The sequence below is a fragment of the Salmo trutta genome, chromosome 1 (assembly GCF_901001165.1).
Source record: "Salmo trutta chromosome 1, fSalTru1.1, whole genome shotgun sequence".
In the NCBI taxonomy this organism is placed as follows: domain Eukaryota; kingdom Metazoa; phylum Chordata; class Actinopteri; order Salmoniformes; family Salmonidae; genus Salmo; species Salmo trutta.
The window spans coordinates 39,552,398-39,566,697 of NC_042957.1; the positions used below are offsets into that span (position 1 = coordinate 39,552,398).

The window sequence follows — 14,300 nt, forward strand, 5'->3', positions numbered from 1 at the left end:
CAATCAGCGTGGGCCACGGTAAGATTTTGTCGCCCTCTCGTCTAGCGCTGCGCGAGACAAGAAATTGGAGAGGTGCACAGAGAACCATGAGACTTTTACTTGGTAAGAAAGTCTAAACAGCTTGTGTTCAGATGTTTTTGTATTATAACTAGGTTAATATCATGGTGGCCATAATACGATGTGTGCAAGATTGCTAACGTTAGCTAGCTATTGAATCAGGTTACATTTTGCTTCACTGTAGCTAACCATATGAATGTTCGTGGCCTTGTAAACTAACTAACAATGACAGCTACAAGATGGCTTAAAAGACGACCAGCAAAATGAATACCTGATGACGGCTCAAACAGCTCCTGTATTGTAAGCTAACTAACTAGTTAAATAGGTATTTGCAGTTTGGCTTGATGTGCCAACTTTTGTAGCGCTAGCTACCTATGCTAACAAGCTAGCTAGATAGATACTTATTTTTTCTGCTGAACTGTAGACAATGGAATTGTTGTGTTAATTTGCTTATGTATGCAATATGACAATGTGAACAGACGCATCTCACATTCAGCTCCTTTCCTATTTCCAACCAGTTCTGTTGGGGTGTTCCCTGGTCTTTATGGTCCAAGGCTTCTACTCTGCTAGCGATGATGTGGTTGAACTCAACCCCTCCAACTTCAACCAGGAGGTTCTTCAGAGCGACAGCGTATGGCTCATCGAATTTTACGCACCTTGGTGAGTGGTCGAATCTTCTCTAGGCCCAATGAGATACAGACAACTTGCTCGAGAGTGAAATTGCCACCAAGCAGTAGTTAGTGTTGTATGAAATCTCCTTATCCCAATAACCTGTCAAGGAGGGACACCCAAAACTGTTTGTAGACCTGGGGCGCATTCAGGAGGGTGTAACATTACTAAATGTTTAGATAGAAATGTCTGGTGTAGAATGGATTACGTTGTCTGTCAGGCAGAATAGGGAATTGTGTCAATTACATTTCTGCAGCTTTCTGATCACTTCACCTCACTGAATTACCCCCCAGTTTATAGGGGTCAATTATGACAATGATAAAGAAGTTGATATATTAGTAAACCCATATTCCCTTTGACATGATCTTGAAGCCACTGCATGCATCCTGTCTTAAAAAACATCTGTTGCAGGTCTTTGCAAAACCAGAATTACTCACTATCCTTCAGATTGTTATGAAAGTCTTTGATGGGATTTGTGTAGACTTCACTTTGCCGATTTGCGGCTGTGTGTAGTCTGGTGCCTCAGACGTAACTGTTTCTCTCCACAGGTGTGGCCACTGCCAGAGTCTGACTGCTGATTGGAAGAAAACAGCTACAGCCTTGAAGGTAAACTGCACATTTGTTATTGCAGTGTTATGACACTGTCTTTTGGTTTAATATCACCAAAATTAGTTAAACTTAAGATGTTTTATTACAGTGCTATGTCACTAGCGACATAGACTGCACATTACTACAGTGCATTCCACATACAGCGATCACAGCTGTGCAGGACAATTTGATCACTAACTGAATTCACAATAAGTGGAGTATACCTTTTCATGACAACTGACAACTTTGTGAGATTGCTATGGTTTGGGTGTATATCTTTCTAGTTTTGAGTACAAAACAAATAGAACTCACTAGCACTCTATGAGCTATACCAATGACAATAGCCTCTCACTGTTTTCTCTTCCCTCAGGGGATCGTTAAGGTCGGTGCGGTGGACGCCGACCAGCACAAATCGTTGGGTGGTCAGTACAGTGTCAGAGGCTTCCCCACCATCAAGATCTTCGGTGCCAATAAGAACAAGCCTGATGATTACCAAGGTACGCCTAGTAGCTTTTCAATTAATACAAAATCTGTTTCTTATTGGTTCAGGTAGTCCCTCCCTGTTTCAGTCCCGTTTTCTTCCGTTTTGTGCCTAATGAACACAACCCTGGGTTTGTATTCATTAGTGCACACCCATAGCAAAACGTTTTGCAACGGAAAACAAAAACAAGCTCAGTTTATCCATCCCTATTTTGGTTCGTTTTATTTATTTTGGTGTCTAGTGCAGTGGTTTCCAAACTGTGGGGCGTTTAGGAAACAGTGGTGTTAATAATCTTTCTCCCTCCCTCAGGTGGGCGCAGTAGCCAGGCCATTGTGGACGGGGCCCTGAATGCTCTTCAAACTCTGGTGAAGGACAGGATGAGTGGCAGGTCGGGTGGCTCTGACTACAGTAGACAGGTAACTACTACTTACACCTAGGCTGGGTCATGTTCAGTAGGAAGAAAATGTTTAGAAATGGCGAGGTACTATCTGATCTCGTCCAATAATTACAGATTGTTGTTTTCCGTTACAAAACGTTTTGCTACGTTGTACCCTATTGCACATGACTCCAGTGTCCTACAACATGCATTTAGCCACCTGTTGAAAGAATTGTAAAATGACAGTGTGTGTTTTAAGAATCATGTCAAGTCTCTTTTTGTTGAAACATACAGTGATCTATGTAATTATTTGGACAGTGACACATTTGTTGTTTTGGCTCTGCACTTCAGATTTTAAATGATACAATGACTATGAGGATAAAGTGCAGAATGTCAGCTTTAATTTGAGGGTATTTTCATCCGTATCGGATGAACCGTATAGAAATTACAGCACTGTTCCCCCCCCCCCCATTTTTTTAGGGGACCAAAAGTATTGAGACAAATTCACTTATCTGTATTGTAGTAGTCCAATTTTGGTATTTGGTCCCATATTCCTAGCACGCAATGATTACAGCAAGCTTGTGACTCTACACACTTTTTTGTGCCTAATAGAAATGAATGGTAAATAATGTGTCCTTTTGGAGTCACTATTATTGTAAATAAGAATAGAAGATGTTTCTAAACACAACCAAAACAAACAGCAAATGCATTTAACAGGATTGTAGAGTCAGTCACAAGCTTGATGTAATTGTTGCGTGCTAGGAATATGGGACCAAATACTACACTTTTGATTACTTTAATACACATATGTGAATTTGTCCCAGTTCTTTTGGTCCCCTAAAATTGGGGGATTATGTACAAAAAGTGCTGTAATTTCTAAATGGCTCACCTGTAAATGGATGAAATACCCTCACATTAAAGCTGACAGTCTGCACTTTAACCTCAGTCATTGTGTCAGTTGAAATCCAAAGTGCTGGAGTACAGAGCCAAAACAAGAATGTGTCCCTGTCCCAATAATTACAGAAGGCACTGTATATTTTGAGCAGAGTGTAAGTGGTACGTCTAAGTTAACGTATCTTCGTGGTTGTCTTTCTCTAGAGTGGAGGCGGCGGTGGTGGTGGCAGCGGTAGTAAGAAAGATGTTGTGGAGCTGACCGACGACAACTTTGACCGGCTGGTTCTGAACAGTGATGAAGTGTGGCTAGTGGAGTTCTTTGCCCCCTGGTGTGGCCACTGCAAGAGCCTGGAGCCTGAGTGGGCGGCTGCAGCCTCGGCCGTCAAGGAGCAGACCAAGGACAAGGTCCACCTTGGAGCAGTGGATGCCACCGTGCACCAAGGTCTGGCCAGCCGCTACGGGGTGAGCAGGAAACACCCACCAAAACACCACACCAGTCAGATACTATCAGTGTAGCTTCACCACTGATGTCTGTCTGTTCATCTGTACACAACAGCGGAAAGTTTAGATGGAACGAAAGATCTAGAAATTAAGGAATCACGTCCGCCTATTCATGACATCTCTATCGGCAATGTTCCACCAAGTTTGCCAACTGAACGTGGCCATGGACTGAGGTTTGTCCTGTTTCTCTCTCTGTATCTGCAGATCCGTGGATTTCCCACCATTAAGATCTTCAAGAAGGGGGAGGAGCCTGAGGACTACCAGGGGGGAAGGACCCGAGGTGACATCATTGCCGGGGCTCTGGACCTGTTCTCCGACAATGCAGCTCCTCCGGAGCTGCTCGAGGTCCGTGTCTACGAGTCCGTGTCTGCATGTACAATAAGATAATTTACTTTGATGGAGAGCATAAAAACAAATGTATATATTTTTTCTTTCCTCTACAATTTCGTGATTATGATCTTGTCTCATCGCTGCAACTCTCCAATGGGCTCAGGAGAGGCAAAGGTCGAGTCATGCGTCCTCCAAAAAAACATGACCCGCCAAACACCCGCTCGCTTAAAACCTCTCTGGGACATGTGGGACGCTGGCTTCCCGCGGTACAGCCAGTGAAATAGCAGGGCGGAAAATTCAAAACAACAAAAATCTCATAATTCAAATTTCTCAAACACACAAGTATTATACACCATTTTAAAGATAAGATGCTCCTTATTCCAACCACAGTGTCCGATTTCAAAAAGGCTAGATTATGTTAGATTATGTTAGGACAGCGCCTAAACATGAAAAACCACACAGCCATTTTCCAAGCAAGGAGAGGCGTCACAAAAACCAGAAATACAGCTAAAATGAATCACTAACCTTTGATGATCTTCATCAGATGACACTCCCAGGACTCAATGTTACAAAATACATGTATGTTTTGTTCGATAAAGTTCATATTTATATCCATAAACCCCATTTTACATTGGCCCGTGATGTTCAGAAAATGTATTCCCACCAAAATCTCTGGTGAATGAGCACATCAATTTACCAAAATACTCATCATAAATGTTGATAAAATTTACAACAGTTATTGAAATAATTACAGATACACTTCTCCTTAATGCAACCGCTGTGTCAGATTTTAAAATGGCTTTACGGCGAAAGCACACTTTTCAATATTCTGAGTACAGAGCTCAGCCATCAAAGCAAGCTATACAGTTACCCGCCAAGTTCTGGAGTCAACTAAACTCAGAATTAATATTATGAATCTTCCCTTACCTTTGCTGATCTTTGTCGGAATGCACTCCCAGGACTCCCACTTCCACAAGAAATGTTCTTTTTGTTCGAAATACTCCATATTTATGTCCAAATACCTCAGAGCGTAAAACCAGAGACAAAAAGTCAAAATGTTCCATTACCGTTCGTAGAAACATGTCAAACGATGTTTCCAATCAATCCTTAGGGTCTTTTTAACATAACTTCGATAATATTCCAACCGGACAATAGCGTATTTATTACAGAGGAAAAAGAAGGAGCGGCGCGCCAATGTGCCCGCGCAGTAAACAACTCACTGGTCCCAGGCAGTCCACTGATTTGACTGAGCTCCTATTCTCTGCCCAGTAACAGTAGAAGGATGAAAGAAGTTTCTGAAGGCTGTTGACAGCCAATGGAAGACTTAGGAAGTGCAAAATGACCCCACAGACACTGTAGTTTGAATAGGGATTAGATAGAAAAACTACAAGTCACTTCCTGGTTGGATTTTTTTTCTCAGGTTTTTTCCTGCCATATGAGTTCTGTTATACTCACAAACATCATTCAAACAGTGTTAGAAACTTCAGAGTGTTTTCAATCCAAATCTACTAATAATATGCATATCCTACCTTCTTGGCCCGAGAAGCAGGCAGTTTAATTTGGGCACGTATTCATCTGAATTTCTGAATACTGCCCCTATCCCAAAAAAGTGAACCCGGAAGCCAGCCACACCAATGTATCGGAGGAAACAACTGACAACTGGAGTCAGCCTGCAGGCGCACTGCCTGCCACAAGGAGTCGCTAGAGTGCGATGAGCCAAGTAAAGCGCCTCCCCCCCAACTCGGACGACGCTGGGCCAATTGTGGGGCGCCCTATAAGAATTCCGGTGACGGCCGGTAATGACACAGCCTGGGATCGAACCCCAGGCTGTTGTGATGCCGCAACACTGCGATGCAGTGCCACTCGGGAGGCCCTAAGATATTGTTTTATTGGGCTCTAACGGTACACATTCATACCAAACCACGGTGCACACTGTGAATTCGAATGAATACATATATACTGAACAAAAATATAAACGCAACCTACAATTTCAACCATTTTACTGAATTACAGTTCATATAAGGAAATCAGTCAATTGAAATTAATAAATTAGGTCCTAATCTATGGATTTCACATGACTGGGCAGGGGCGCAGCCATGTGGGGCCCACCCACTGGAATTCATTTTCCACCACAAAAGGGCTTTATTACAGCCCAAAATACTGTCTGGGTGGTTTATCTCAGACGATCCCGCAGGTGAAGAAGCCGGATATGGAGTGCCTGGGCTGGCGTGGTTACACGTGGTCTGCGGTTGAGAACCTGGTTGGACGTACTGGAAAATTCTCTAAAACGACATTGGAGGTGGCTTATGGTAAAGAAATGAACGTTCAGTTCTCAGGAACAACTCTTGTGGACATTCCTGCATTCAGCATACCAATTGCACGCTCCCTCAAACCTTGAGATATCTGTGGCATTGTGTTGTGTAACAAAACTGCACATTTTAGTGGCCTTTTATTGTCCCCGGCACCTGTTTAAGGATCATGCTTTTTAATCAGTTTCTTGATATACCACACCTGTCAGGTGGATGGATTATCTTGGCAAAGGAGAAATTCTCACTATGCTTTTTGTGCGTTCAGAACATTTCTGGGATCTTTAATTTCAGCTCATGAAACATGGGACCAACACTTTACATGTTGCATTGATATTATTGTTCAGTATATAAATCTGAACACCAGGCCTATAGCCTATGCCTACGCTGCGTTGTATGCCATTGCCTCATGAGTAAATTCTGCGCTGAAAACATTGTAGGGTGTTCTTTTAAAACAACTACAGCCTATGCACACGTTGTAATCAAAATTATAATCTTAATTGGTGATTTCAAACTATTCTTTTGTGAGGTGCAACCGAGACCAGTAGATGGTGGGATTGATAAACCAGAATTGGAGAGGATCCTACATCATTGTTTAAATCTACATATTTGGGAACATATTTTTTTTTAGGGGGTAGATCAGCTTTAATATTGCAGATTGTGCCTTCCATTAATGTCATTGTCTGCATCGTTCCCAATCCCCCATATTTTTTCAAATAGATTGTCCTTTATTATTTTCCTCTAACCCTACCACCCGTTCGGGAACATTTTGGCTGCACAGTCGATTACAATGGCGATGGACAGAGTTGTAGATAAGTTAATAGTCTGTTCTCCACTGCTCAACGAGAATAGCCTATGCAGCTTGTTGTCGCCAATCACAAGTCATCAAAGTGCCACTACAGTCATTTTTTAATTTTATTTAACCTTTTATTTAACCAGGTAGGTCAGTTGAGAATAAGTTCTCATTTACAACTGCGACCTGGCCAAGATAAAGCAAAGCAGTTCGACACATACAACAACAAAGTTACACATGGAATAAGCAAACATAGTCAATAATACAGTAGAAAAAGTCTATATACAGTGTGTGCAAATGATGTAGGATAAGGGAGGTAAGGCAATAAATAGGCCATGGTGGCGAAGTAATTACAATATAGCAATTAAACACTGGAATGGTAGATGTGCAGAAGATGAATGTGCAAGTAGAGATACTGGGGTGCAAAGGAGCAAGATAAATAAATACAGTATGGGGATGAGGTAGTTGGATGGGCTATTTACAGATGGGCTATGTACAGGTGCAGTGATCTGTGAGCTGCTCTGACAGCTGGTGCTTAAAGCTAGTGCAGGAGATACGAGTCTCCAGCTTCAGTGATTTTTGCAGTTTGTTCCAGTCATTGGCAGCAGAGAACTGGAAGGAAAGGCGGCCAAAGGATGAATTGGCTTTGGGGGTGACCAGTGAGATACACCTGCTGGAGCGCGTGCTACGGGTGGGTGCTGCTATGGTGACCAGTGAGCTGAGATAAGGTGAGGCTTTACCTAGCATAGACTTGTAGATGACCTGGAGCCAGTGGGTTTGGCGACGAGATGAAGCGAGGGCCAGCCAACAAGAGCGTACAGGTCGCAGTGGTGGGTAGTATATGGGGCTTTGGTGACAAAACGGGTGGCACTGTGATAGACTGCATCCAATTTGTTGAGTAGAGTGTTGGAGGTTATTTTGTAAATGACATCACCGAAGTCAAGGATCGGTAGGATGGTCAGTTTTACGAGGGTATGTTTGGCAGCGTGAGTGAAGGATGCGTTGTTGTGAAATAGGAAGCCGATTCTAGATTTAATTTTGGATTGGAGATGTTTAATGTGAGTCTGGAAGGAGAGTTTATACAGAATGGTGTCGTCTGCGTAGAGGTGGATCAGAGAATCACCAGCAGCAAGAGCGACATCATTGATGTGTAAAGAGAAGAGAGTCGGCCCAAGAATTGAACCTTGTGGCACCCCCATAGAGACTGCCAGAGGTGCGGACAACAGGCCCTCCGATTTTACACACTGAACTCTATCAGAGAAGTAGTTGGTGAACCAGGCGAGGTAATCATTTGAGAAACCAAGGCTGTTGAATGTGATGATTGACAGAGTCGACAGCCTTGGCCAAGTCGATGAATACGGCTGCACAGTAATGTCTCTTATCGGTGGCGGTTATGACATCGTTTAGGACCTTGAGCGTGGCTGAGGTGTACCCATGACCAGCTTGGAAACCAGATTGCATAGCGGAGAAGGTACGGTGGGATTCAAAATGGTCGGTGATCTGTTTGTTAACTTGGCTTTCGAAGACTTTAAAAAGGCAGGGTAGGATAGATATAGGTCTGTAGCAGTTTGGGTCTAGAGTTTCTCCCCCTTTGAAGAGGGGGATGACCGCGGCAGCTTTCCAATCTTTGGGAATCTCAGACGATACGAAAGAGGTTGAACAGGCTAGTAATAGGGGTTGCAACAATTTCGGCAGATAATTTTAGAGAGGGTCCAGATTGTGTAGCCCAGCTGATTTGTAAGGGCCCAGATTTTGCCGCTCTTTCAGAACATCGGCTATCTGGATTTGGGTGAAGGAGAAATGGGGGAGGCTTGGGCGAGTTGCTGTGGGGGGTGCAGGGCTGTTGACCGGGTTGGGGGTAGCCAGGTGGAATGCATGGCCTGCCGTAGAAAAATGCTTATTGAAATTCTCAATTTCAATCATAGAGCCGCCGTGTTTAGCAAAGCAAGTTAGGAGATGCAATTAAAAGTAAAATGAGAAGTATACGCTACAACAAACAATAGCCAACAGATAGGCTGCTATTTAGTAATTTGAATGTAGGTGTTATTTAACTGTAGGACAGGAAGAAAGTGCTTGAATATTAAATTAGCCCGGCTAGCTAACTTAACTAGCTGTTTTAGCCAACTAGCTTCTCTCGGTTTGTTGGAGTCAACCGGTACTACGTAAGCATATTGGATGATAAATAACCTAACTATGACAAGTTCGAAGTTAGTCTACTAGCGCAAGTTGGATCAGTTGGTTGCTGCCTCTACCTCCATCCTTGCTCTTGTTTCACTCGCTCACAGTACACACACACACACCGCAAGGCCCCACTTCCGCCTGCTCTCCCTCGCGCTGTATCAGCTCTGGTTAATAAAGTAGCTCACAAATGGACTCTTCTGCTGCTTCCCTTACTCTGATCCAACCACGTTTATACAGAACTGGTCGTCCTCGGGCCTGTTCGGAACGTGTCTCTATATTGAAAAATGTATTAATGCATATTTGTTCTGGTGGGAAAGCCCGCCGTCCATTTCGGAAAGGGTCCAACTTTATAAACTTCAACAGAGGCCCAATTTAACGACCCCTGTTACAACAGACCATGCCGGTGACTTCGTGAATGATGTCACAGAAACTGTACTTGGGCCACAAATAGGGTGCTTTTTTAATTTTGCCAAATAAACAACAATTAACTACAGTAACTGTTGGAATTTCATTTTTCCGCTGTACCACACCCGAACCGTGACCCCCAAAACATCAAAGTACTGAATCGTGGGTTTGGTGAACCGTTACACCCCTATTGTTTTATGCTCTGCAGCTGAAAGTTAATTAGAACAAAAACATATATTTTAAATAGAAGACATCTAATTTTGACGTTTAGTGTGTTTTTCTTCTGACAGATTCTGAATGTGTGTGTGTGTGTGTGTGACTCTCTCAGATCCTTAATGCAGATGTCCTGAAGAAGACCTGTGATGATTACCAGCTCTGTGTCATTGCTGTGCTTCCCCACATCCTGGACACAGGTTAGATGGAACTACTCTCTTCAGTTAGTCCCCTGATCACGTTCATGCTTATATTCTCAGGCTGTTTAATATGGCACGTGGAGTTGTACCTCATGATGCATTGATTTTGCCGTTTTGGATCTGTACAAGACTGACCTGTCCCTTTCTTGCCTCGTTGCAGGTGCAGCAGGCAGGAATGGCTACCTGGAGGTGATGATGAAGATGGCAGAGAAGTACAAGAAGAAGATGTGGGGGTCAGTATATAGAAAGAGGCATTTGAACACATCACCGACTGAGCAGACAGACTGATATACAAGTTATTTTGTCCTATATTACTACTCAATAGGAATTGTGGATTAGCCAATGCAATTGATCTCAAATGCACACAACTGTCTGTGTGAATGATTTTGATCTCTGACTGTGGATGAATTAATTTAACCCAATATAACTTTGTTTGATTAGCAATGCAAGTCTTCTCTCTCTCTAGCTGGCTGTGGACTGAGGCTGGTGCTCAGATGGAGCTAGAGGCGTCGCTGGGCATCGGAGGGTTTGGCTACCCTGCCATGGCGGCCATCAACGCCCGCAAGATGAAGTTCGCCCTGCTCAAGGGCTCGTTCAGCGAGACTGGCATTCACGAGTTCCTCAGGTAGGGGCGCCCTCTCATTTAGTGTTTTACACAGTATAGAGAATGCGTCCTAAATGGCACCCTATTCCCTATATAATGCACTACTTTAATAGTGCCTATAAAGGAAATAGGGTGCCATTTGGGACGCAGCCCTTACCCAACCCTCTTCCTGGAGAGCTACTGGGTCTAAAGGCTTTTGCTCCAACTTGATTTAGCAAATTACGGTCCTGGTGAGCAGCTAATCGGGTGTGGTACAGTATCATTCTAAGGAATCTTTTCTCTCTTATTTTTAGGGATCTGTCTGTAGGCCGCGGCTCCACTGCTACCGTTGGGGGTGGGGCTTTGCCTATTATCAACTCTGTCGAGGCCTGGGACGGCAAAGACGGAGAGGTGAGTGGGAGTGGTCACAGGGTGGATGAGATGCGGCGCTCCTCATACCATAATACAGTTTTGGCTGAACGAGGTGATTTGAGCTTTTCTTTTTAAATAGTGAAGAAGGGCTTTACCCAAGTCTTGCCTCGGGCCAGTTCATGATGATGTAACGTTACAGAACATCTAGATAGAAATAGTGTAGAACCGATATGATGGTATGTCCAACAGAATAGTTTCACCCCACTGAATACACCACAGGGTCGTATTCATTTGTGCACATCATTGGGAACATTTTCGCCACAGAATAAGTTGTGCAAAAAAGTTAAAAGTTTTGGTTTGCTTTCTTACGTTTGGTTTCTAATGAATATGTTATATTGTTTGTCTGCCTAGTCCTCAATCCTCTCTCTCTCCTCTTTTATCCCCAGCTTCCCGTGGAGGATGACTACGACCTGAGTGACGTGGACCTAGACGACAACTTTGGCAAGGACGAGTTGTGAGCCCAGCGTTCCGGTTTGACGACATCTTGTCTGTCTGGTCTACCTCGGCGTGGCCAGTCTCTCCTCTCCCGTGGAGCAAGTTGGAGACTGGGTCGCCCTGTTACTGAAATACCCCAGAAGATGAAATAAATTTAAGAGAGCGTGGCCCTGTTGAGAAATGCATTCTTCCCTCTGTTTCCTTTCAGGTTAACACAGATCTATAAGCGATTAGAGACGTGTTAGGAAGCTTACCACCCATTTACTTCCATCAGTCCAACAAATTCAGATCTGAGACCTTCAAAGAAGGTTGGAAAGACGCAAGGATGCATTGCTGAAGTAATTGAACCACAGGAGGCTGCTGAGGGGAGGTTGGCTCATAATAATAGCTGTAACGTTACAACCATGTGTTTGAGTTCGATACCATTCGAATTATAACGTTCCAACCATTACTATGAACCCGTCCTTCCCAATTTAGATGCCACCAACCTCCTGTGAATTGAACAGGGTCAGAAAGACACCTGCAGCTTCTCGCATCGGTCGAGTTCTACTGCTTAGATATTGCCAGATCTTACAACGCCTGGATAGGTAAAATACCTATGAGTTATCGATGTCTGTAAGATTCCGCCCTTGTGGATTAGCCAATGAAGGGATTTCTGAATATGGCTGTCCAGTTGGAACATTCTTTTCTGCAACCGTCCCCTCTTCCTTGTTTCGCCACTCTGACGTCAAGCTAATCAGACATGGTTGTATCCGATTTCACTTTCATGCCCGGCCAGATGTGACTATATATATTTTGGGGATTTAGTTGTCGTATTTTTATTTTATTCTGTCGGTAAGAACGTCAGTGTCTGTGCAGGACAAAGGACAATACCGTGGGACTTCTTGTTTTTCTTACAACTTTATTTAGATTGTGTGAAAACAAAATGACATTTTTGTTACAAAATAAAAAGAGAATACTGTTTCATCATCATTCATGTATGTGTATTCTGTGTTGGGAAAAGACAAGCTTTACTGTAAATGTAATTTTAGCTAGGAACACAAAATAAATCTTGAGTTTTTCACTTTAACAATGTACCATTGCTGTAGCACAGGTATTTTGAAAAATACATTTTTATTGCCCCCAACTGTACTGGCAGTTCCAGTGTATTAAAACCAGTATCTTGTAATCTTTTGCAGTTACTGGTTTGTTTAACTCCCATAGGGATAGAGGTCATTCACAGCCATGACCGTAGTGAATCTCTAACCCTGAAACTAGACTGCAAACGTTTCATATCCGTTTTTCAAACTTTAGTCGCCCGTAATGGACACGCTATCTACACAAACCATAGAAGCAGCATTTCACCAAGGCTTGTGTTGCATAATCTCTTTACATTACAAGTCTACTTCTAGCACAAAGACATGTGTCTGAGAAGTGAACACAACTCATAGTCGCTTATGTTCTTTTTTTCTCTTCTGATGCTTCTGGTGGAGCAAGCTAAAAACAACACACACATTTGCAGTGTAGTCTTCGGGGTGCGTATCCCCAGTGTTTCCTTATTGAAAATGAGTTTATCCCCTGTAGAGTTAAACAAACCAGTGACTACAAAAGATGACAATATCCTGTTTTTAATACACTGGAACTGCCTGTACAGTTGGGGGCAATAAAAAGTGAATTTTCAAAATACCTGTTCATTGTGAGAAACTTGTGTTCATAGCTAATATCACATTTACAGTAAAGGTTGCAATAATACTCAGGATGGTTAATATACAAAATATTAATTTTGTTTGATTTCTTCTTACCATAATATGTACAAGTGTAATACATTCATTACAAATATTAAGATATGGCACTTCACTTTGACTGAAGTAAGGCAAGTAAAAATAAAACCTTAAGCATTTAAACATTTGCACGAAAATGTAAGAGTATCAGTGGTACTGTGGATGTAGAATGGGATGTTTCATAACGGAAAACATTACTCGCTGTAGGAAGCATTTTTCAGACCGCTGCATTGGGATATGGGAAACTGCTAGTCTGGTCCCAGATCTGTTTGTGCTGTCTTGTCAACTCCATGCAAACAGATCTGGGATCAGGCTAGGGAACTACTGCTAATGTAAACAATAATACATGGAATAAGGTATGGGTGTTGTAACGACAACTGAACCTCTTCCACCTCTTTCTCGTGTGAACTATGTGGTTGGATGGGGGATGATACAGGGTCCATCTATCTGCTTTCCTGTGTTCAGGACTGTGTGCGGTTGTCCATTTGTCTTCAGAACTAGCGAGAGGTTCCCTGGTCAGATTGCAGGAGCCGGACGATGGAAGGGTCACTCTTGGCACCTTTGATGAACTCCTCCAGAGAGAGTTTGCCTGCAGTCCAGAAGAGACCCCAAGTTAGCAACACACAATAGACTATGAACATCAATCTCATTTGGCATAGCAGCAGGCAAAAACCTTTGAACGAGGACACCAGAAATCCATACTGTTTCAAAACAGAAATGTCATATAAGAGCCCAAGTGAAATACCCATTCAAGACAATATAGGCTTGGGGTTATGACAGTGGACTCAAGTTTACACTGTAAATTCGGTGCCACTTTACGTTCCAGCTCGGGAATAATGGGTAATAACTATGTATTTACTAGGTAATTAATGTTCTTAAGTGGCTTAGTTACAGGATGCACCTGAGCTCCATTTTGAGTCTCATAGCTAAGGGTCTGAATACTTATGTAAATAAGCTATTTCTGTTTTTTATTTTTAATACATGTCCAAACATTTCTAAAAACATGTTTTCGCTTTGTCATTATGGGGTGTTGTGTGTAGATTTATGAGGAAATACATTTTAGAATAAGGCTGTAACGTAACAAAAACTGGAAAAA

The 14,300-nt window shown here is 42.8% G+C and overlaps 2 protein-coding genes across 3 annotated transcripts in view; one reads left to right on the plus strand and one right to left on the minus strand.

The window, feature by feature from the left end:
* Nucleotides 1-12,416, plus strand: LOC115195649 (protein disulfide-isomerase A6). Its single transcript, XM_029755741.1, has 12 exons — nucleotides 1-102; nucleotides 576-717; nucleotides 1,275-1,332; nucleotides 1,685-1,811; nucleotides 2,105-2,211; nucleotides 3,270-3,527; nucleotides 3,771-3,911; nucleotides 9,910-9,994; nucleotides 10,155-10,227; nucleotides 10,461-10,619; nucleotides 10,892-10,988; nucleotides 11,396-12,416. Exons 1-12 carry the CDS (start codon nucleotides 87-89, stop codon nucleotides 11,465-11,467), a joined length of 1,335 nt encoding a protein of 444 aa, XP_029611601.1. The 5' UTR covers nucleotides 1-86; the 3' UTR covers nucleotides 11,468-12,416.
* Nucleotides 12,329-14,300, minus strand: part of LOC115195659 (hippocalcin-like protein 1) — a 24,091-nt gene continuing 22,119 nt past the window's right edge. For both annotated transcript variants that reach the window (XM_029755752.1, XM_029755762.1), the window contains exon 4: nucleotides 12,329-13,793. In XM_029755752.1, coding sequence (XP_029611612.1) covers nucleotides 13,702-13,793 — 92 coding nt within the window. In that variant the 3' untranslated portion in view covers nucleotides 12,329-13,701. The remainder of the gene's footprint in view (nucleotides 13,794-14,300) is intronic.